The sequence below is a fragment of the Artemia sp. Qi Xiang Cuo genome, chromosome 9, assembly GCF_049724085.1.
Source record: "Artemia sp. Qi Xiang Cuo chromosome 9, ASM4972408v1, whole genome shotgun sequence".
NCBI lineage: Eukaryota > Metazoa > Arthropoda > Branchiopoda > Anostraca > Artemiidae > Artemia > Artemia sp. Qi Xiang Cuo.
The window spans coordinates 73,413,580-73,437,001 of record NC_142802.1 but is presented as its reverse complement, the minus strand read 5'-3'; the positions used below and the strand labels follow the sequence as shown (position 1 = coordinate 73,437,001).

Sequence of the window (23,422 nt, the reverse complement as noted above, 5' to 3'; positions counted from 1 at the left end):
TAATCTAACCTAACCTAACCTAATCATACACCTAACTTTTTGCATGTCTCTCACCTAACCTAAGCTAACCTAAGTGAAGTGTACGTAGGCTAACCTAACCTAACCTAGCCTAATCTAACCTAACTTAATCCAGTCTAACCTAACCTAACCATACTCGCCGAAAAAGGTTAGGTTAACCTATCATGAGCTCTCATGATAAGTTAACCTAACCTAACCTAACTTAAACATGTAGGAATGTTTCTATTTATTCATTAATATTTATTTATATCTAACCTAACCTATTTTTTTGAAGGTTAGATGAACCAGTTTGAACGATTCTCTTTAATAATAGAACGAGTCACTCATTCTCTAATTTAAAAATTGGATGGGTAAATCCATGTGACAAAATTAGCTAAAATTTAATTTTAAATTAGAAAAGAGCTTTAAATTTTTCGTCTCTTTGAGAAAAAAAACAGAACTGAAGTGGAGCCTTTCTATTTTCTTTGAAAAAATATAAGAGAAATTTGAATTTTGTATGTCCTTTAAGAATTGTAAAGTGAAGTGGAAGCTTATTTAGTTTCATTGGTAAAATTCAGAATTGAGCTAACTTTTTTCACTTCTTTAAGAAAATTTAGAACAGAACTTTAACATTTTTCACTTCTTTGAGAAAACTCAGAATTAAAGTGAGGCTCTTTATCTTCATGGCGAATATTCACAATCAAAGTATAATTTTTCCTATCTTCTATGGAAAATTTGGAACAGAACTTTAAATGTTTTCATCTCTTTGCAAAAAATAGGTAGTGAACTTAAAAAATTAGAATTAAAGTGAAACTTTTTATCTTCACTGGAAAATAATCTTAGTCATAGTATAACTTTTCCTATCTTCTACAGAAAAATTTAGAACTGGACTTTAAATTTCTTATGTCTTTGAGAAATTAAGAACTGAAGTGGAAGGTTCTTTCATTTTCATTGGTAAAATCCAGAATTGAGTTAAATTTTTTCTCTTCTTCAAGAAAATTCAGAAGAAAAATTAAACAATTTGTACTTCTTCGAGAAAACTCAGAATTAAATTGGAGTTCCTTATCTTCATGTTGAATATTCACAATCAATGTATTACTTTTTCTATCTTCTATAAAAAATTTGGAATAGAACTTTAAATTTTTCATCTCTTTGAGAAATATCAAAATTGAATTTAGGAAAAATTATAAATAATGTGAAGCTTTTGATCTTCATGGAAAACAATCGTAGTCATAGTATTACTTTTTCTATCTTCTATGAAAAATTTGGAACAGAACTTTAAATGTTTCATCTCTTTGCAAAAATCGGTAGTGAACTTAAGAAAATTAGAATTAAAGTGAAACTTTTTATCTTCACTGGAAAATAATCACAATCATAGTATAACTTTTCCTAGCTTCTACAGAAAAATTTAGAATTGGACTTTAAATTTTCTATGTCTTTGAGAAATTAATAACTGAAGTGGAAGGTTCTTTCATTTTCATTGGTAAAATTCAGAATTGAGTTAATTTTTTTTTCTTCTTCAAGAAAATTCAGAAGAGAACTTGAACAATTTGCACTTCTTCGAGAAAACTCAGAATTAAATTGGAGTTCCTTATCTTCATGTTGAATATTCACAATCAATGTATAAGTTTTTCTATCTTCTATGAAAAATTTGGAACAGAACTTTAAATTTTTCATCTCTTTGAGAAAAATCAGAACTGAATTTAAGAAAAATTATAAATAATGTGAAACTTTTGATCTTCATTGAAAACAATCGCAGTTATAGTATTACTTTTTCTATCTTCCATCTAAAAATTTAGAATAGAACTCTAACATAAACTCTAAGCTAAGACTCTAAGCTAAAACTATAAATTCTTAACTAAAACTGAACTAAACTACAACGTAGACAAAAACTCTAGGCTATGACTCTAATCTAAAAACTCTAAACTCTTAACTAAAACTAAACTAAACTAGAACTCTAACAAAAACTCTAAGCAAAGACTATAAGCTAAAATTCTAAACTCTTAACTAAAACTAAACTATAATTCTAACAAAACTCTTAGATATGAATATATGCTAAACCTCTAAACAATTAATTAAAACTAAACTAAACTAGAACTATAACAAAAACTCACATATAAGAGTCTAGTATAAAATTCTAAAGTTTTAAATACAACTAAACTAAACTAAAATTATAATCTAGGTCATTAAGGTAAGACTCTAAACTCTTAACTAAATGTAAAATAAACTAGAACTCTAAACAAAACTCTACAATAAGACTCTATGTTAAAACTCTAAACTCTAAACTAAAACTAAACTAAAATCCTAAGATAGGTCTCTAAGATAAAACTCCAAACTCTTAACTAAAACTAAAATAAACTAGAACTCTAACTAAAAACTCGAAGCTAAGACATTAAGTTAAAACACCAAACTCTTAACTAAAACTAAACTAGAACTCTAACTGAAACTCAGAGGTAAAAAATCAAACTCTTAGCTAAAATTAAACTAAACTAGAACTCTAACAAGAAAAATCTAAGCTAAAATTCTAAAATCTTAACCAAAACTAAAATAAACTCGAACTCTAACATAAAACTCTAAGCTAAGACATTAAGATAAAATTCTAAACTCTTAACTAAAACTAAACTATAACTCTAACTTAAACTCAGAGTTAAAAAATCAAACTCTTAGCTAAAATTAAAATAAACTAGAATTCTAACAAAAAAAAACTCTAAGCTAATACTAAGCTAAAACTCTAAACTCTAAAATAAAATTAAAATAAATTAGAACACTAACAAAAACTCTAATCTACGACTCTAAGCTAAAACTCTAAACTATTAACTAAAACTAAACTAAACTAGAACTTCAACAAAAACTCTAAGCTAAGACTCTAAGCTAAAAACTCTAAATTCTTAACTAAAACTAAACTGAACTAGAACTCCAACTGAAACTCAAAGGTAAAACTCTAAACTCTTAACTAAAATTAAACTAAACTAGAACTCTAACAAAAACTCTAAGCTAAGACTGTAAGCTAAAACTCTAAACTATTAACTAAAATTAAACTAAACTAGAACTCTAACATAAACTCTAAGCTAAAAACTCTAAACTCTTAACTAAAACTAAACTAGAACTCTAACTGAAACTCATAGGTAAAAAAATCAAACTCTTAGCTAAAATTAAACTAAACTAGAACTCTAACAAAAAAACTCTAAGCTAAAATTCTAAAATCTTAACTAAAACTAAACTAAACTAGAACTCAAATTAAAACTCTAAGCTAAGACTCTAAGGTAAAACATCAAACTCTTAACTAAAACTAAACTAGAACTCTAACTGAAACTCAAAGTTAAAAAATCAAACTCTTAACTAAAATTAAACTAAACTAGAACTCTAACAAAAAAACTCTAAGCTAAAATTCTAAAATCTTAACTAAAACTTAACTATACTAGAACTCAAATTAAAACTCTAAGCTAAGACTCTAAGGTAAAACACCAAACTCTTAACTAAAACTAAACTAAAACTCTAACTGAAACTTTAAACTAAGACTCTAAGCTAAAAACACTAAACTCTTAACTACATCTAAACTAAACTAGAACTCTAACAAAAAACTCTAAGCTAAGACTCTAAGCTAAAAACTCTAAGCTCTTAACTAAACTAAACAAGAACTCTAACAAAAACTCTCTGCTAAGACTCTAAGCTAAAATTCTAGAATTTTAACTAAAACTAAACTAAACTAAAATTCTAAGCTATGTCTCTAAGGTAAAACTCTAAACTCTTAACTACATGTAAACTAAACTAGAACTCTAACAAAACTCTAAACTAAGACTCTATGCTAAAACTCTAAACTCTTAACTAAAACTAAACTAAACTAAAATTCTAAGCTAGGTTTCTAAGATAAAACTCCAAACTCTTAACTAAAACTAAAAAAAACTAGAACTCTAACTAAAAACTCTAAGCTAAGACATTAAGTTAAAACACCAAACTCTTAACTAAAACTAAACTATAACTCTAACTGAAACTCAGAGGTAAAAAATCAAACTCTTAGCTAAAATTACACTAAACTAGAACTCTAACAAGAAAAATCTAAGCTAAAATTCTAAAATCTTAACCAAAACTAAAATAAACTCGAACTGTAACATAAAACTCTAAGCTAAGACATTAAGCTAAAATTCTAAACTCTTAACTAAAACTAAACTAGAACTCTAACTTAAACTCAGAGTTAAAAAATCAAACTCTTATCTAAAATTAAACTAAACTAGAATTCTAACAAAAAAAAACTCTAAGCTAAGACTAAGCTAAAACTCTAAACTCTAAAATAAAATTAAACTAAACTAGAACTCTAACAAAAACTCTAAGCTACGACTCTAAGGTAAAACTCTAAACTCTTAACTAAAATAAACTTGAACTTCAACAAAAACTCTAGGCTATGACTCTAAGATAAAAACTCTAAAATCTTAACTAAAACTAAACTAAACTAGAACTCTAACTGAAACTCAAAGGTAAAACTCTAAACTATTAACTAAAATTAAACTAAAATATAACTATAAAAAAAACTATAAGATAATACTATAATATAAAACTATAAACTATTAACTAAAACTAAACTAAAATAGAACTCTAAAATAAACTCTAAGCTAAAAACTCTAAACTCTTAACTAAAACTAAACTAGAACTCTAACTGAAACTCATAGGTAAAAAGATCAAACTCTTAGCTAAAATTAAACTAAACTAGAACTCTAACAAAAAAACTCTAAGCTAAAATTCTAAAATCTTAACTAAAACTAAACTAAACTAGAACTCAAATTAAAACTCTAAGCTAAGACTCTAAGGTAAAACATAAAACTCTTAACTAAAACTAAACTAAAACTATAACTTAAACTAAAAGGTAAAAAAATCAAACTCTTAACTAAAATTAAACTAAACTAGAACTCTAACAAAAAAACTCTAAGCTAAGACTAAGTTAAAACTATAAACTCTAAAATAAAATTAAAATAAACTAGAACTCTAACAAAAACTCTAAGCTAAGACTCTAAGCTAAAACTCTAAACTTTTAACTAAAACTAAACTATACTAGAACTTCAACAAAAACTCTAAGCTAATACTCTAAGCTAAAAACTCTAAAATCTTAACTAAAACTAAACTATACTTGAACTCTAACTGAAACAAAAATTTATAACATCAAACAAAAAACTAAAATTAAACTAAAAAAGAACACTAAAAAAAACTCTAACCAAAGACTCTAAGCTAAAACTCTAAACTATTAACTAAAACTAAACTAAACTAGAACTTCATCGAAAACTCTAAGCTAAAAACTCTAAACTCTTAACGAAAACAAAACTAGAACTCTAACTGAAACTCATAGGTAAAAAAAATCAAACTCTTAGCTAAAAGTAAACTAAACTAGAACTCTAACAAAAAAACTTCAAGCTAAAACTCTAAAATCTTAACTAAAAATTAACTATACTAGAACTCAAATTAAAACTCTAAGCTAAGACTCTAAGGTAAAACACCAAACTATTAACTAAAAATAAACTAAAACTCTAACTGAAACCCAAAGGTAAAAAAATCAGACTCTTAACTAAAATTAAACTAAACTATAACTCTAACAAAAAAACTCTAAGCTAAGACTAATCTAAAACTCTAAACTCTAAAATAAAATTAAAATAAACTATAACTATAAAAAAAACTCTAAGATAAGACTATAAGCTAAAAGTATAAACTATTAAATAAAACTAAACTAAACTAGAACTTCAACAAAAACTCTAAGCTAAGACTCTAAGCTAAAAACTCTAAACTCTTAACTAAAACTAAACTAAACTAGAACTCTAACTTAAACTCAAAGTTAAAACATCAAACTCTTAACTAAAATTAAAATAAAATATAACTATAACAAAAAATCTAATCTAATAATCTAAGCTAAAACAATAAACTATAAACTAAAATTAAATTAAACTAGAACTTCAACAAAAACTCTAAGCTAAGACTCTAAGCTAAAAACTCTAAATTCGTAACTAAAACTAAAATAAACTAGAACTCTAACTGAAACTCAAATGTAAAACATCAAACTCTTAACTAAAATTAAACTAAACTAGAACTCTAACAAAAACTCTAAGCTATGACTCTAAGCTAAAACTCCAAACTATTAACTAAAACTAAACTAAACTAGAACTTCAACAAAAACTCTAAGCTAAAAACTCTAAACTCTTAACTAAAACTAAACAAGAACTCAAACACTGAAACTCAAAGGTAAAACATCAAACTCTTAACTAAAATTAAAGTAAACTAGAACTCTAACAAAAAGCGGCGCATCCCTGCGGCGCATCCCGCTGCGGCGCATCCCCCTGCGGCGCATCCCCATGCGGCACATCTTGCGGCACTTTCCTGGCCCACGGCGTTTCTCGGGCCCGGGGGGCCTTTGAGGACCGGGGGGGCCTTTGGGGTCCGGGGGGCCCTTTGGGGGCCCGGGGGCCCTTTGAGGACCAGCGGCGGGCCTTTGCGGGTGTGCGGCGGGCGTTGGGGGGCGTGGGGCGCTGTGGGCGCTTGGGGCCCCTGGGAGAACGGGGGGTGTCCTGCGGGGTTGGGGTAGAGGGATTGGAACCCTTTGGGGTTGGGGTATAGGACCTCACAACACTGTTCAAATGGAACTTGTGTATTATAACGACCACAGAGTTTGACCCACAAATTCTCTTCTAAAACCTTTCCTAAAATCTTCTTTTAAAATGTCTCTAACTGTTTCGCCGAAATAATCCCATAAAATAGATAAAACGGTTTCGCCCAAATAATTCCTAAACGTAGTTTCAGCGTGTTCCATTTGTTTTTGGCATCTCTGCGCTAACGCATTTCAAATTAATAAGAAACTTGATTCCCGCGCTAAAACAATTCATCACTAAGATGTTTCTTGGGGAACTGTTTCCATGGCGTTTGGTTATTAATATCTTTTGGAGTTTGACCAAAAGGGTTGTTTCCGAGGCAAAGACATTAATGACTTGGATCTATTCCTGGAGAAATGTTGACAGTACCTGTCAGACATTATTAAACTTTGCCCGGAAACAATTTGATTAATGATTGACAGTACCTGTCAGACATTATTAAACTTTGCCCGGAAACAATTTGATTAATGACTGACAGCACAGGTGTTCCAAATTCCCAATCGCTTTAATTAACCACGTGTTCTCCCTAATGACTCTATGCACATGGCCAAAACAACAACAACAACAACATCGACCTTGGAAATTTAGGTCATTGACACACTTTGATTACGCAATCAATTTCTCAGAAATCCATCTCCCCTAGGGACTCTATGCCCATATTTGGTGTGCTGTTCGGAGTAGCGCCCCCTCTCTACTCCCAAATTTGTTTATGAACTATTATATATTCATCCTACTTTATTTTATTTCGTTAGTATTAACCAAAATTGACTTCTTTAGCAGTGCCCGCATAATGCACCAGTGCCGAATCTTGCACCAAGATTACCCTGTTTTATAGTGCTTAGTAATGGAATTAATGCTTAGGCTAAAGAGAACACATTGTAGAACAAAATTTATCAGGTTGTTCTCCAAAAAGAAACACGCTAGAGTCTAGCGTGTTTTGGAATTGCCTAGCGGCTGGAAAATTCCAGGGTCACCCCGAGGAAGGGGCAGGGCAGCTTTTACTTCTTTAGTTTGACCAGGGGGTGATGCGCTTGGTTGTTCAATTTAGATCTGAGGACATAGGGCAAAAGCGGACGCTGTCTTTGAGGGTTACATTTGCAAAAGCCTATGATAGACTGTGCGCCATCCCTAAGGTTAAAAACCAATAAATTTGAATTAGTAAAAGGGGTTTTGCACTGCTTTTCATTGACAAATTTCTGTTACGGTTATTCAGTCCACTTAGTCCTGTTCTCACCCCCGATTCTTGCTTCTGAGCCTATCTTTGGTTCTCCTAGGAGGTTCCAAATCCGTCCAAAACAATCATGATTTTTTGAGCCTCCGGGAATTTAAAGATTGTACAATTCTACACACTCCACAATAATTTCTTTTTATCTTATACAACTCAAAACTGTTTTTAAAATATTCCCCTCTCCGAGCATAAAATCATGCAAATTGTTCTTCCTCTGAATCTATCTTCCTAGCCTTCGACACTAGTAGTTTTTACGTCTGGCTCGTCTCTGGTTACAGGGAACGAAAATCATCAAAAGACGGATTCAGAAAATCATCTAAAGATAAAGAGAGAAAGTCATCCAAAGATAAAGACAGAAAATCATCAAAGAAAAAGATAAGAAACCGTCTAAGGACATACGTAGAAAATCATCCAAAGATAGAGAAGGAAAATCATCTGAAGATAGGGGACAGAAATATAAAGATTCAGATCAAGAATCTATGCACACAGAACAAAAATTATAAGAAATTACAGGACAATTCAGATCTTTGTTTTTCAAATATTCCCCTCCCCCTGCATAAATTCATGCAAATGGTTCTTCCTCTGAATGTGTCTTCCTAGCCTTAGACACAAATTATTTTTACGTCTGGCTGCAGGCCTTCAGTGTATATGAAGCGACCTAGGCATAATTTCAAGACCAGTGCTGCACTCACAGAACTAAATTTGGGGAGACCTCCACGTTTACCAAATATTATAAACATACGAATTATGCGGCACTTATAAGAAACTCCGTGGAAGATTGTACTTCGACGACCGTAGAAGAAGAATCTGAAGAATCAGAGCTGATTCCATTTTTTAACTCTTGTTGTATTACCAAATATTTTACTCTGGCCGTCTTGGCTAGTAATCCATACCAGTGTTTCTAAATTGGGCTCATTTGCAACATGCAGGAACTTTTTTAGGTAATTACTAAGTGAGTCGTTCAAATCAGTGCAATTTGATTCTTTTTTTTTCTGCGAATTTTCACTAAAAAAAAGGACTCGCTTTTATGACTGTGCTATCTTATAGTAGACATTTGGTAACTCTGGCTCATGCTTCGTTGTCAAACGTGTTATACATTTTAGTACCAATCTAGGAAATTATATTCTATAAGCAGGATCTTACTCCTGCCTCTATTCCCAATCATTAGTTTTCATTTCTATAATTCAAATTATTTAGTGTGGTCCTGAAGTTTAGTCATTTATTTTATTCGGAACGGAAGAAATTCTTCCCAACCTAATTAAAATTTTTGAAATGAGTCCAGCATAATTTTAGTTCTCAATAAAGTTATTTTTTTGCAGGTTTTATGGCAGGAAAAACACCCTCGGTTTCAGCACTCTATTTTCGATAGTTCTTTCATTCCAAAACATCGCACTAGGTGAGTAATTAACGTATCAAGTAAACGCTTGTTAATTGATTCGGTAAATTAAAACTTGTCCGTCTAAAGCCGTGTCTTCATTATGACTTTTTCATGTGAAGCTTGCCATACGTTTTTACTTTTTCTATCACCTACAGTCTTCTGTATTGCTGCTTTTTAAGGTTCATAAGGCAAATTTGAAGGAACTTTTTTTCAGAAAAAGTCAAATCCTGTTTTCATTCAAACTTCGTTTTCAATCAAATCCTCTCAAAGCTGTTTTCACTTGACCGACTTAGTCTGAAAGATTCATAAAACTAAAAAGAGCCACGAAAGAGGCATAAAGAAAGAACCATAAAACTAGCCATGAAAACTAAGCTTAAGCAAGTGTGGTGGCGACAGCAATTCAAAAGCGGGTATAAATTCTTTACCCTGTGGTAGCGCAGTGGATTGCTCTCTGCTCGGCAGTACAGGACCCAGGATTGATTCTTAGCTGTTGCAAGGTCGGGTGACTGGCTTGCTACCTGTCCCTGTACGAAAAAAACCGGTAACTGAAACGTCAACAATCGCCGATCTCCTATGCGTCATGAATGGCTCTGGAAAATCTGTATCGTAATATCCTTTTATGATTTCTAGAGTACCGTATGGTGAAAAACAGAAAAATACATTTCGTCTTTTTTCCCCTTTTTGCCAAAAAAAACAAGAAAACATGAGCTTGCTGTTTGTTTAAAGAAGGGATGGGTAATCAATGAAATAGCAGAAATAATTTTTATATCAAAAGTTGTATATCCCAAAAATTTCTAAAAGTGAAAAAGTGGATATGGCTTATTTGGAGAAAATTTGACACTTTGGAATATCTTGAAAACTACATAAAATAAGAGGAAATAGATTGAACCAACTGATAGACCATGTCCAGTTTAAGATGGTTGACTGCAAATCTAAAATTTATACAAAATGTCACATAATGCCCTCTGAGTAGCCGCTGCTGAGCGTATCAGCTACTAGCCTGTCCAACACCAAGAACCAAGTTGATTAGAACCAAGTGTCGGAAATATAAAGGACCTTTGCTTTTATTCTTTGAATCATTCTCTTAAGGAATGAGAAATCTGCTTTAAGAAGGTCGACTTGATTTAATGTCCTTAAAACCTAGAGCAACAAATACAATCAAAGGAGATTAGATCCAGAACGTTAATTTTACAGGTCTGTGGTCCATCTGTAAGTTTTGGGTACACTATTTTTCTACAGTCTTACAGTTTCCAAATTTAGACGTAAGACGACAGTTTTGCGATCAACTGATAGCTGAATTCAGATGGATCATGTTTTTGGAATTTGGGCTGCATTCTTTTAATTCTTTGAAAATTGCTGGAAAAACGAAGACTTCTGTATTTTTAACTAAATTCAGTTAACCCCCAAGAAAAAGTTTATGTAATATCATAATTTTTTTTAAACTTTTATATAACTTTTATGTAATATCATAACTTTCGGTGAATGGATAAATCTGAAACTAAAAAACCCAATAATATAATGTTTTTCTTTTTGGTGTAAGCTAAAGCTTTATGCTCGTATCATAGGAATGTAGACCTTATAATATTTAATTTAAAAAAATTAATTAATAAAAATAGGTACAAAAAACACAAAACAGAGCAATGATTAGAACTGAGCGTGGAAAATAATTATAAAGAGCTTTACCTTTTATCTCAGCTCTTTGTCTCAAAGCACCAAGGAGAGATTAGATTGATTGTCTATACGCAAGGCCGTATCCAGGGGGTTTAGGGGGTTAGACCCCCCCCCACAAAAAAAAATATTTGTTTGACTCGTAAAAACGTAACGTAAATGAATATAAACAAATTTTGTATGCTTTTTTTTAGTTTTTTGTGCGTAAAACCCACTGAAAAAAATCCTTTAGCCCCCCCCCTAAAAAAATGCTAGATACGACCCTGCCTATATGTCTTCAAAAATTAGGGAAAATAGGCAATTCAATTTTTAATGAAAAATACCTCCGGTAGCTTCAGTAGTAGCTTTGGTAGTAGCGAGCGCAAATTCAAAAAGAAGAAATGTGGGTAAAAATGAGCTAAAAATAAGCTAAAAATATATGGCACCAAACAGCGAAGGTGTAAATTTGTTTTAAAGGTGAAGATTTTGGGAAACAACAGATTCTTAATCTTTGACTTTAATGGACGAAGAGTTTCCAGATTTAACTAGTTATTGTTGCTTGTCTATTTTCACAGTTTAACGTGGCAACGCTGACGAAAATGTGGAACTGCCTTGAAAACCTTATAATTTTGAAACAGCCAAAAGAAATATTTAGAAAATCGTGTTTTCAGGTATGAATAGATCTACAGTAAAAGAAATAACGCTACAGCGAGTTGCTGATTTTTGGCATTTTTTTTCCCACAAGACGACAATTTTCAACCTAAATAGGGCCTAATGACTATCGAACGAAATTTATAACTAATCATTAGTTATATTGTTTAAATCATTGAATTATTAGTTAAATATTAGTTAAATAGCCAATCGTTTGAAAACTATTCAAATGCTACTTAGATAGTATCTTAGTTTCAAAGGTCTTACTGCCATGGGGTGATGCATTTGCCTCAAAACACCAATACAGTTCATAAAAAAACGAACGGTTATTATGGACTGTTTATAAAATTAAAAAAAAAATTTTCACCGAATTTGTTTTTCAAAGAAAAGTAAAGAACTCCATTAAACCGAAAATGAGCAGAAATGAAGTCAAACAATCTTCCAAACCTTGAACTAAATTACCATCAATAAATAAATGAAACCCAATACGAACAGAAATTACAGTAAATAGGGGTTGCCGTAAATAACCCAGTCAAACCAACTCAAAACGAGCAAAAATTAACATGAGTAGGGCTGACATCTTCCATGCCTTGTAAAGACCAGAAAATAATTTGCACTTTACTGAAAACAAAATGCATATTAAATGTTTTCATTTTTTAACTTTAATAAATAATTTTTTTAAAGAAATTAAGGAATAAATATCAGTATATTACATTAAACTGTCAAGACCACTCCTTCCATAAAAACCTTATATGTTAAAAATTAGAAACTAGCATAACTTATAGCCCTTGCCCTGAGAGCTGGGGGTGTTGACATACCCAAAGACATATTTACCCGACCTTTCAACTATTCTGAACGAAATGGCTATCTTAAAAGTTCTATATGATGTGTTCGGAGAAATAATGGGCGTGGGGGGGGGTGCCCTCCAGTCACTTTTGACTCTTAAAAAGGGCACCACAAGTGTTTATTTCCTATCGAATGAGTTTCTTTCGAAGTTTCTATGACAACTTCTATATGGAGTGCCTTGGTCAGAAAAAAGAAATAATACATAGAGCCCACCTTGATCTTTACTTTGGTAGTGCTGTTGCACTGCCTGTGATAACACTAACTGTTATACAGAACTGATTTGTTGCGCGCTATCTATTAGAAGGAGGTCATTGAAAATTTTATTTGGGGAAGAGGCTCGTGAAACTTTAAGGCCAAAGAGTGCAGACATAGAGCTATATACTGAGAAAACCTCCATGCCTTTCAACCTTCTCGTTCCTTACGCAAAAAGCTTCAACGAATTATCGCATCAATACCTGCAAATACTTCAAACTAGCAACTTCTAACGTGTAATATTAAAATTCTCTATTTAGATTGATTTTCTTAATATTTTACTTATAGATAAATTATATTTACTTATTATCTCTTACCTTACATTTATTGCATATCCATTTATAGATCCTTATGTTTTATTTTATAAATAGACGTTTTTCTTGTAGACTGATCTTATATTTATAAGAATGGACTCTCTCTTTTCGAAAAAATACCCCCCCCCCATAAAAAGGTCATTCCAATTAAATTTGTTGGTCCCCAAAAATCAAAATAAAATACAGCATCCCCAATGGCGCTTCGTGCATCCAGAATTTTTGTTCTGGGGTTTACAATAAAAATCTTTGTTTATATGCATTTTGTTACGTTTTTATGAGGCGTACAAAAATTCAAAAATACTTCATAAGGAATATAGGCTAAGCCTATTTTTAAGACTCAAATGATCAGAATTCATGCTTCTAACTGATCTTACGTTTTATTTTATAGATTCTGCAGGGGAGAAGTTGGCCGTATACTACTGATTTCAATCTATGTTTCGGTTTTAATTAATTTTTTTTCATAATAATCATTAGTCCATCACACACTTATTCTGTCAAAACTTTTGACCGAATTTACAAGCAATGAATCGAACTGAAGGAGATACGCTGACAATTGAAAAGAAAAAAACCCGAAGTTTCTAATTCAAAAGAGTATCAGCCATGCCTTAGAGAGTTTGACATATCAATACAAAAGATTAGATAAAATCCAACCAACAAAAGACAATCGTGCAGACATAAAAGACTACTCTTTGAAGGGCTAACCCTCTTTTAAGCTTATTGAGGATATTATATATGATAAACTCTTCAACCAAGTTATTATTTTTAGGGCACGAGTGCCTGAGGCCTTGCATAGCAGAAGAGTCACCAATGACATGCCATTATACATTCCATATTGAGTATTATGCAAGCCTGACAAAAGCCTGTTGGGACTGTCCGAACAACATAACAGACTGCAGTCGCCATCATTGCATACCTACCGACGGTGTTCACAGAGGACTCGTGACAATCAACAGGCAATTTCCTGCCCCAAGTATTCAGGTATTTAATTTTATTTGATCATCTATACCTTTTTAATTTGCCCTAGGATAACCGGTGTGAGGCTGGGAGATGCTATTTTTAGGGAATCTCCAATAAGTCTAAGAATACAGTAAAAACACAGACAAAACCCTGTTAGGACTTTTCAAACAAGACAACAGACCACAGTCGCTGTCATGACATAGCTACTGCTGACGTTTTTTTATTAATCAAAACTTTGTTATTATTATTTGCAACATCGTTTTATTTGGTGTCTATATAAATTCCGTTTTCTATGCAGAACTGCAGGAAAATCCCATTTCTATGCTAAAATATTTATAAGAATATCAGGTTCTATTGCCCTCTGAACAACTCGTCTTTCTCCTTATACGAGGTGTGCACCCAGAAGACGTGATGTAATTATGGCCGTTTAATTTCTCTTGAGGGACCTTTGACCTTACAATCCATCATTCCCTCTTCTGGGTGGCCCAGAATTGGCCTACCACTCTTAAGAACGTTTTATGTACCTCTGAAAAGAGCAGAAATCAATGGTGCAGAACCTACAAATCCTAAATGAATAATAAGTTCTAAATGAAACGTCCCTGTCAGTAACGCGTCAAGTTGGAAGACTGTTCAGTTAATAGTAGTAGGAAAAGGGGAATGAGCAAATTTCAATGGTGCAGCACCTATAAGTCTCAAGTTCTCAGTGAAACTTGTTAACCAGTTTCGCATCTACTTGGAGGACCGGGCAAGTGATAAGAGAGAGGCTACTGTACTTCCTGGCTGAAGCCCCATGAAATGGAAATTAGCACCACCTGTTTGGCCTTTAGAGTCCCATACCTCATCCTCTACCTTTCCTAAACATTGTAAAAAGAATTAGGGGTCGTGCAGTTCAATTGACCGCGTTCTTTCGTCCTAGAGATGAGCTCTTATGATTATTTCCATTCGACCCCTACAGGTTCTAAGGTACCATTTATTTGACTTGTCAGTGTTCAATATGCTTCTTTATTGTTGAAATAAAGAAAATGAAAGTTATTTATTTAAAAATGATGTTAAATACAACAGATTAAGTGACTAATAAACTTGTGGCTATTATGGTGAATTTTATGGTATTTAATCAGTTAAAAATTGAGATGACTTCACATGGGCATATGCTTGAGGTAACCATGCGTCCTAGTGGGACAAGCAACAAAAATAATTGGTGTTAAAGTCTTACCTCAGACATTATTTCTGCTGATGCCCCTAGAAGTACCCAGGACAAGAAGTTACCAATAATTCCTCCGATTTACTGCTGTGACGATATTCTCCCAATAAGGCTGGAATAGGATGTGAAAGATTCTCAAATCGTTGGAATAGATTCACCTGGGGGTATATCTTGGTCTACAGCAGGGTCCCGGGCTACACACGCAGTACTACATTCAGGACTCTGTGGTCTTCAAACAGTTCGTGGTAGCGAACTGTAAGTAAGGAGCGACCCGGCTCAATGGTAACTGAAACTCTAGAAAACGGGTTTTTGATACCAAAAGTTAAGCGCCTGAGAAAATTTGGCTGATTTTCGAAAAAAGGAGGAAAGACTCCCTAAAATCCATAGAACCTTGATGAAAATCGCACCATCATATTCAGCATATAAGATAACCCTACTGTAGAGATTTCAAGCTCCTATCTACAAAAATGTGGAATTTTGCATTTTTTGCCAGAAGAAAGATCACGGATGCGTGTTAATTTGTTTTTTTGTTTTGTTTTTTTTTTTTTGCCCAGGGGTGATCGTATCGACCCAGTGGTCCTAGAATATCGTGGGAGGACTCATCGGATCGGAAATTAAACGTTCTAGTGTCCTTTTCAAGTGACCAAAAAAATGGAGGGCAACTAGGCCCCCTCCCACGCTCATTTATATGAAAGGGGCTGTCCCCTCCTCAATGCCTCGCTCTTTATGCTAAATTTTGACTTTCTCACAACTCTTATTTTTTTTAAACAATAAAAAACTTTAGTCCAATCACTTTCGACTATTAAAAAGGGCATTAGCCCTTTCTATTTACAATCGAATGAGCCCTTTTCGGAGTTCCTAAGACAACTCCTTCGATACGAAGTGCCCTGGTATAAAAAAATAATAATAATACATTGCAGCCATATCGATCTTTACTATAAAAATATCAAGCCTTCCAATCCCTTTCGACTATCAAAAAGGGCACTAGCCCTTTCAATTTCCAATCGATTGAGCCCTTTTTGAGTTTCTAGGACAACGCTTTCTATAAACACCTTATATGCCCCCAGGACATAAATTACAACCCTTGGTCTGAGGACTGGGGGGTGTCATCCTCAAAGAACTAATTTCCAGAACTTTTAACTACGTTGAGCCAAATTACTGTCTCAAAATTTTGACTGGATGGGTTCGGGGAAATGGTGGGCGTGAGAGGGGGTTAGTTACCCTCTGACTTGACCCTTGACTTACAACCCTTGACTTGAGGGCTGTGAGGGGGTTGTCATCCTCAAAGATATAATTTCCGAACCTTTCAACTACGTTGAACAAAAGGCTATCTAAAAATTAGATTCGATGTGTTAGGGGAAATGGTGGAGGTGAGAGGGGGGTTACTTGCCCTCCAATCACTTTCGATTATTAAAAAGGGCACTAGCAGTTTCAATTTCCAATCGAATGATTCCTTTTTGAAGTTTCTACGACAACCCTTTCTGTAAAAAATAGATTTATATGCACCCAGAGCATAACTTACAATCCTTGCCCTGAGAGCTGTGGGGAGAGTGTCATCCTCAAAAACACAATTTCCGGACTTTTTAACTACGTCGAATAAAATGACTATCTCAAAATCTTGATTGGATGTGTTTGGGGTAATGATGGGTGTGAAAGGGGTGTTAGTTATCCTCCAATCACGTTCGACTATTAAAAAGGGCACAAACCCTCCTAATTTCCAATCAAATTAGCTGTTTTTCAAGTTTCTACAACATCACTATCTATAAAAACCTTAACTACGTTGAAAAAAATTGCTGTCTCAAAATTTTGATTGGATGTGTTCGGGGAAATGGTGGGCGTGAGAGGGGGTGAGTTACCCTCTGACTTGACCCTTGACTTACAATCCTTGACTTGAGGGCTGTGAGGGGGTTGTCATTCTCAAAAACATAATTTTCGTGCCTTTTTAACTACGTTGAACAAAATGGATATCTCAAAATTTGATTGGATGTGTTTGGGGAAATGGTGGGCGTAAGAAGGGGGGTATATTGCCCTCCAATCACTTTCTACTATTAAAAGGGCACTAGCTGTTTCAGTTTCCAATCGAATGATTCCTGTTTGAAGTTTCTACGACAACACTTTCTATAAAAAAAAAGCCTTATATGCCCCCGGGGCATAGCTTACAACCCTTGCCCTGAGGGCTGTGGGGAGAGTGTCATTCTCAAAAACATAACTTCCGGATTTTTTAACTACGTCGAACAAAATGGCTATGTAAAAATCTTCACTGGATATTTTTGGGAAATTGTGGATGTGAGAAAGGTGTTAGTTATCCTCCAATCACTCTCGACAATTAAAAAGGGTACAAGCCGTTCTAATTTCCAATCGAAAGAGCCCTTTCTGAAATTTCTGCAACATCGCTATCTATAAAAACCTTAATGCCCCCAGGGCATAATTTACAACCCTTGCCCCGAGGGCTCTGAGGGAGTTATCATCCTCAAAGACTTAATTTCTAAAAGCTTTAACTACGTTGAACAAAATAGCTGTCTGAAATTTTTGATTGGATGTTTTTGGGAAAAAGGTTGGCGTTTGAGGGGGGTTAGTTGCCCTCCAATCGCTTTCGACTATTTAAAAGGGCACTCGCCTTTTGAATTTCCAATGAGCCCTTTTTCAAGTTTCTACGACAAAGCTTTCAATAAAAACCTTATATGCCCCCAGGATATAACTTATAACCATTACCCTGAAGGCTGTGGGGGAGTATCATCCTCAAAGATATAACTTCCAGGCCTTTCAACTACTTTGAAAAAAATGGCTATCTCAAAATTTTTTTTAATGTGTTTGGATAAATGATCGGCGTTGAAGGGGTGTTAGTTGCCTTCCAATCAGTTTTGACTATTAAAAAGGGCACTAGCCATTTCAATTTCTAATCGAAGGAACTCCTTCTGAAGTTTCTACGACAACGCTTTGTATAAAAAACCTTATATGCCCCCAGGGCATAACTTACAACCCTTGCCCTGAGGACTGTGGGGGGTTGTAATCCTTAAATACCTAATTTCCAGTACTTTTAAGTACGTTGAACAAAATGGCTATCTCAAAATTTTGACTGGATGTTTTTGGGGAAAAGGTGGGCGTGAGAGGGGGGTCAGTTGGCCTCCAGTCACTTTCGACTATTAAAAAGGGTACTAGCCCTTGGAATTTCCAATCTAATGAGCCCTTTTTGAAGTTTCTACGACGAAGCTTTCTATAAAAACCTTATATGCCCCCATGGCATAACTTACAACCCTTGCCCTGAGGGCTGTGGGAAAGTGTCCTCCTCAAAAACATAATTTTCTATCTTGAAATCAGCTACGCTGAATATATGGCTATTTCAAAATTTTGGTTGGATGAGTTTGGGGAAATGGTGGGCGTGGAAGGGGTGTTAGTTGCCTTCCAATCACTTTCGGCTATGAAAAAGAGCATTAGCCATTCCAATTTCCAATCGAATGACTCCTTTTCCAAGTTTCTATGACAGCTTCTTCGATACGAAATGCCCTGGTCTAAAGAAAAAAAAATAATAAATAATACTTTGTGCCAACATCGTTCTTTACTTAGGCAGCGCGATTAAGCTGCCTATGATTATTATTTTTTTCCCCAGAGGCATTTTATATGGAAGGGGTCATCACATAAACTTCAAAGGGGGCTCATTCGATTGGAAATCGAGAGTTCTAGTGCCCTTTTCAGTATTCAAAAGTGATCAGAGGGCAACTAGTCCCCCCACGCCCTTTTTTCCTCAAATCTATCCGATAAAAGTTTTGAGATAGCCATTTTGTTAAAAAAAAAAATTCAAAGATCATATAACAAAAACTTCGGTGTCGACACAACCACCAGGGCCCGGTGGCAGGCGTTGTAAGTTATACCCTGGGGGCATTTATGGTTCTTATGGGAGGAATGCTGGTATAAACTTCAGAGAGGGCTTATTTGATTGAAAATTGAAAGTTCTAGCTCACTTTTTAAGAGTCAAAAGAGATTGGAGGGAAACCACCACCACCCCCACACTCTTTTTTCCCAAATGCATCTGATAAAAATTTTTAGATAGCCATTTTGTTGAAAATACTTCAAAGATCATATAACAAAAACTCTGGTGTCGACACAACCCCCCCCCCCCCCGGGCCCGGGGGCAGGCGTTTTTAGTTATGCCCTGGGGGTATATATTGTTCTTGCGGAAGGGATGCTCGTATAAACTTCAAAGAGGGCTTATTTAATTGGAAATTGAAAGTTCTAGTTCACGTTTTAAAAGGCAAAAGAGGTCCCCTCCTCTCCATCCACGCTCTTTTTTCGTCAAACCCATCCGATAAGAACTTTGAGATAACCATTTTATTAAATATTTCAAAGATCATATAACGAAAATCCCGGGTCGACAACCCCCGGGGCTCGAGGGCAGGCGTTGTAAGTTATGCCCTGGGGGAATATATGGTTCTTATGGAAAGGATACTCGTACAAACTTCAGAGAGAGCTTATTTAATTGGAAATTGAAAGTTCTACTTCAGTTTTTGAGAGTCAAAAGAGATTGTAGGGCAACTTGGCCCCTTACGCCCCTTTTTCCCCAAATGTATCCAATAAAGGTTTTGAGATAGCCATTTTGTTAAAAATAGTTCAAAAGATAACAAAAACTCTGATGTCGAAACAACCACCCAGGGCAAGGGGGCAGGCGTTGTAGGTTATGCCCAGGGGGCATATATGGTTCTTATGAAAGGGATGCTCGGTTCTCGCGCCTTCCGTGACCAAGTATCAACTGCATAGAAGAGAACAGATCTAACAGCCGCTTTATAGACACGAATTTCTGTCTTCATACTGATCTCCCGTCGGTTCCACAAAAGTAGAGAGGGGTCAGGAGGTACAAACAGGACCACGTGGTTTATGGTTTTCTCAGTGAGAATGAAAAAACAGGAATTTTCTCACTTGAAAAACCATGAATTTTGTCACATTTATGGTTGTTTTCATGGATGGTTATGTGTGTTGTTCGATTTATTTGATGTTTTTCTCGGATGTCAACATCAAATTATGGATGTTTTATGGTTTTTGTCAGTGAGAATTCGAAAAACAGGAACTTTGTCACATTTATGGATGTCAACATCAAATTATGGATGATTAATGGTTTTTGTCAGTGAGAATTTGAAAAACAGGAACTTTGTCACATTTTTGTATGTTTTTATGGTTTTTGTCAGTGGGAATTTGAAAAAACAGGAACTTTCTCACTGTGAAAACCATAAACCACATGATGCTGTCACGAGTCAGAACACCTGTGCTGTCGACCTCAATTCACCTATCGTGAATCAATAATTCCCCTTAGAAACAACAAATTAATTTCCCCTTTCTTGACAGATCAATCAATTAATGACATCATCTGTCAGACTTTAAAAATTTTCGCCTAGAAACATTTCTCCAGGAATAGATCCAAATCATTAATGTCTTTGCCTCGGGAACAATTCTACTGGTCGAACTCCAAAGGATATTAATAACCAAAGGCCATGGAAACAATTAGGCAAGAAACATCTTAGCGATGAATTGTTTTAGCGCGCGAAAAGGTTTCATATTAATTTGAAATGCGTTAGCGCAGAGATGCCAATAACAAAGGAACACGCTGAATTTACGTTTAGGGATTATTTGGGTGAAACCGTTTTAGACAGGTTATGGAACTATTTCGGCGAAACAGATAGAGACATTTTAAAAGAAGATTTTTGAAGAGATTTTGGAAGAGGTTTTGAGTGTGGTCGTTATAATACACAAGTTTCATTTGAACAGTGTTGTGAGGTCCTCTAACCCAACCCCAAAGGGTTCCAATCCTCCTACCCCAACCCCGAAGGAAGCCCCCGATCCTCAAAAGCCCCCCAAACTCCCAAAGGCCCTCCACCGGTCCCCCAAAGGCCCAACCAGACCCCCAAAGGCCATCCCCAGGCCCCAAATGTCCCCCAGGCTCCCAACTGTCCCCCCGGACACTCAAAGGCCCCCCAAGCTCCCAAAGGGCCACCGGCGCCCCAAAGGCCCACCCAGACCCCCAAATGCCATCCCCGGGCCCCCCAAAGGCACATCGAGCTCCCAAAGGACCAACGGGGTCCCAAAGGCCCTCCACCGGTCCCCAAATGTCCCCCAGGCACCCAAAGACCCTCCCAGCACCCCAAAGGCCCCCCCACCCCCCCCAAAGCCCTACCCGGACCCCCAAACCCCACCCCCCCCCCCCCAAAGGTCCCCCCGAGCTCCCAAAGGACCACCGACCCTCAAGGGACCCACAGACCCTCAAAGGCTCTCCCCGAGCACCCGTCTTTCGCTGATGTGTGTTGTCTGAAACCTATGATTTGGGATGTGTAGTTTGCTACTTCAGGCTTTTCTGAGCTAAGGTTTCCTAGTATTTCCTAGGTGAATGTTGTCTGAAACCAATAGTTTGGGATGAGTAGTTTGCTATTTCAGGCTTTTATGAGCTAGGTTTCTTAGCCTTTCGTTGGTGTGTGTTGAGTGAAACTTATGATTTGGGATATGTAGTTTGCTATTTTTGACTTTTCTGAGTTGGATTTCTTAGTCTTTCATAGGTGTGTGGTGTCTGAAACCTATGATTTGGGGTGTGTAGTTTGCTATTTTCGACTTTTCTGAGCTGGATTTCTTAGCCTTTCATAGGTATGCGTTGTCAGAAAATTATGATTTGGGATGTATAGTTTGCTATTTCAGGCTTTTCTGAGCTAAGGTTTTCTAGTATTTCGTAGGTGAATGGTGTCTGAAACCAATAGTTTGGGATGAATAGTTTGCTATTTTTGACTTTTCTGAGCTAGGTTTCTTAGTCTTTCGTTGGTGTGTGTTGACTGAAACCGATGATTTGGGATATGTAGTTTTCTATTTTTGACTTTTCTGAGCTGGATTTCTTAGTCTTTCATAGGCATGTGTTCTATGAAACCTATGATTTGGGATGGGTGGATTGCTACTTTTGACTTTTCTGAGCTGGATTTCTTAGCCTTTCATAGGTGTTTGTTGTCTGAAACCTATAGTTTGGGATGACTAGTTTGCTATTTTTGACTTTTCTGAGCTAGGTTTCTTAGCCGTTCATAGGTGAGTGTTGTCTGAAACCTATGATTTGGGATATGTAATTTGCTATTTCCGACTTTTCATAACCGGATTTCTTAGTCTTTCGTAGGTGTGTGGTGTCTGAAACCAATGATTTGGGGTGTGTGGGTTGCTATTTTTTTGACTTTTCTGAGCTGGATTTATTAGCCATTCGTAGGTGTGTGTTGACTGAAACCTATGATTTGGGATGGTTAATTTGCTATTTTTGACTTTTCTGATCTAGATTTCTTAGCCTATCATATGTGTGTCATTTAAGAAAATTATGTTTTGGTAGTTGTAGTTTGAAAATTGTACTTTTCATATCTCTGATTCTTATTCAATAATCGGTGTTTGTTGTCTGAAACTTCTAGTTTGGGATGAGTAGTTGGCTATTTCAGACTTTTCTGAGCTAAGGTTTCTTAGTATTTCGTAGGTGAATGCTGTCTGTAACTTATGATTTGGGATATGTAAATTACTATTTCGGGCTTTTCTGAGTTGGATTTCTTAGTCTTTCATAGGTGTGTAATGTCTGAAACCTATGATTTGGGATGAGTAATTGGCTATTTTCGACTTTTCTGAGCTAGGTTTCTTAGCCTTTCATAGGTATGTGTTGTCAGAACATTATGATTTGGGATGTGTAGTTTGCTATTTTTGACTTTTCTGAGCTGGATTTCTTAGCCAATCGTATGTGTGTGTTGTCAGAACATTATGATTTGGGATGTGTAGTTTGCTATTTCAGGCTTTTTTGAGCTAAGGTTTTCTAGTATTTCGTAGGTGAATGTTGTCTGAAACCAATAGTTTGGGATGTGTAATTTGCTATTTCCGACTTTTCATAACCGGATTTCCTAGTCTTTCGTAGGTGTGTGGTGTCTGAAACCTATGATTTGGGATGTGTGGGTTGCTATTTCAGGCTTTTCTGAGTTGGATTTCTTAGTCTTTCATAGGTGTGTAGTGTCTGAAACCTATGATTTGGGGTGGATGGATTGCTACTTTTGACTTTTCTGAGCTGGATTTCTTAGCCTTTCATAGGTGTTTGTTGTCTGAAACATATAGTTTGGGATGACTAGTTTGCTATTTTTGACTTTTCTGAGCTAGGTTTCTTAGCCGTTCATAGGTGAGTGTTGTCTGAAACCTATGATTTGGGATATGTAATTTGCTATTTCTGACTTTTCATAACCGGATTTCTTAGTCTTTCGTAGGTGTGTGATGTCTGAAACCTATGATTTGGGGGTGTGTGGGTTGATATTTTTTGACTTTTCTGAGCAGGATTTCATAGCCATTCGTAGG

The 23,422-nt window shown here is 35.3% G+C and overlaps 1 protein-coding gene across 1 annotated transcript in view; it reads left to right on the top strand.

The window, feature by feature from the left end:
• The window catches only part of LOC148949013 (multicopper oxidase 3-like), a 105,840-nt gene that overhangs the window by 1,990 nt on the left and 80,428 nt on the right, over positions 1-23,422 (top strand). Inside the window, exons 2-3 of the mRNA XM_089094863.1 lie at positions 9,168-9,244; positions 13,703-13,914. Coding sequence (XP_088950989.1) covers positions 9,168-9,244; positions 13,703-13,914 — 289 coding nt within the window. The remainder of the gene's footprint in view (positions 1-9,167; positions 9,245-13,702; positions 13,915-23,422) is intronic.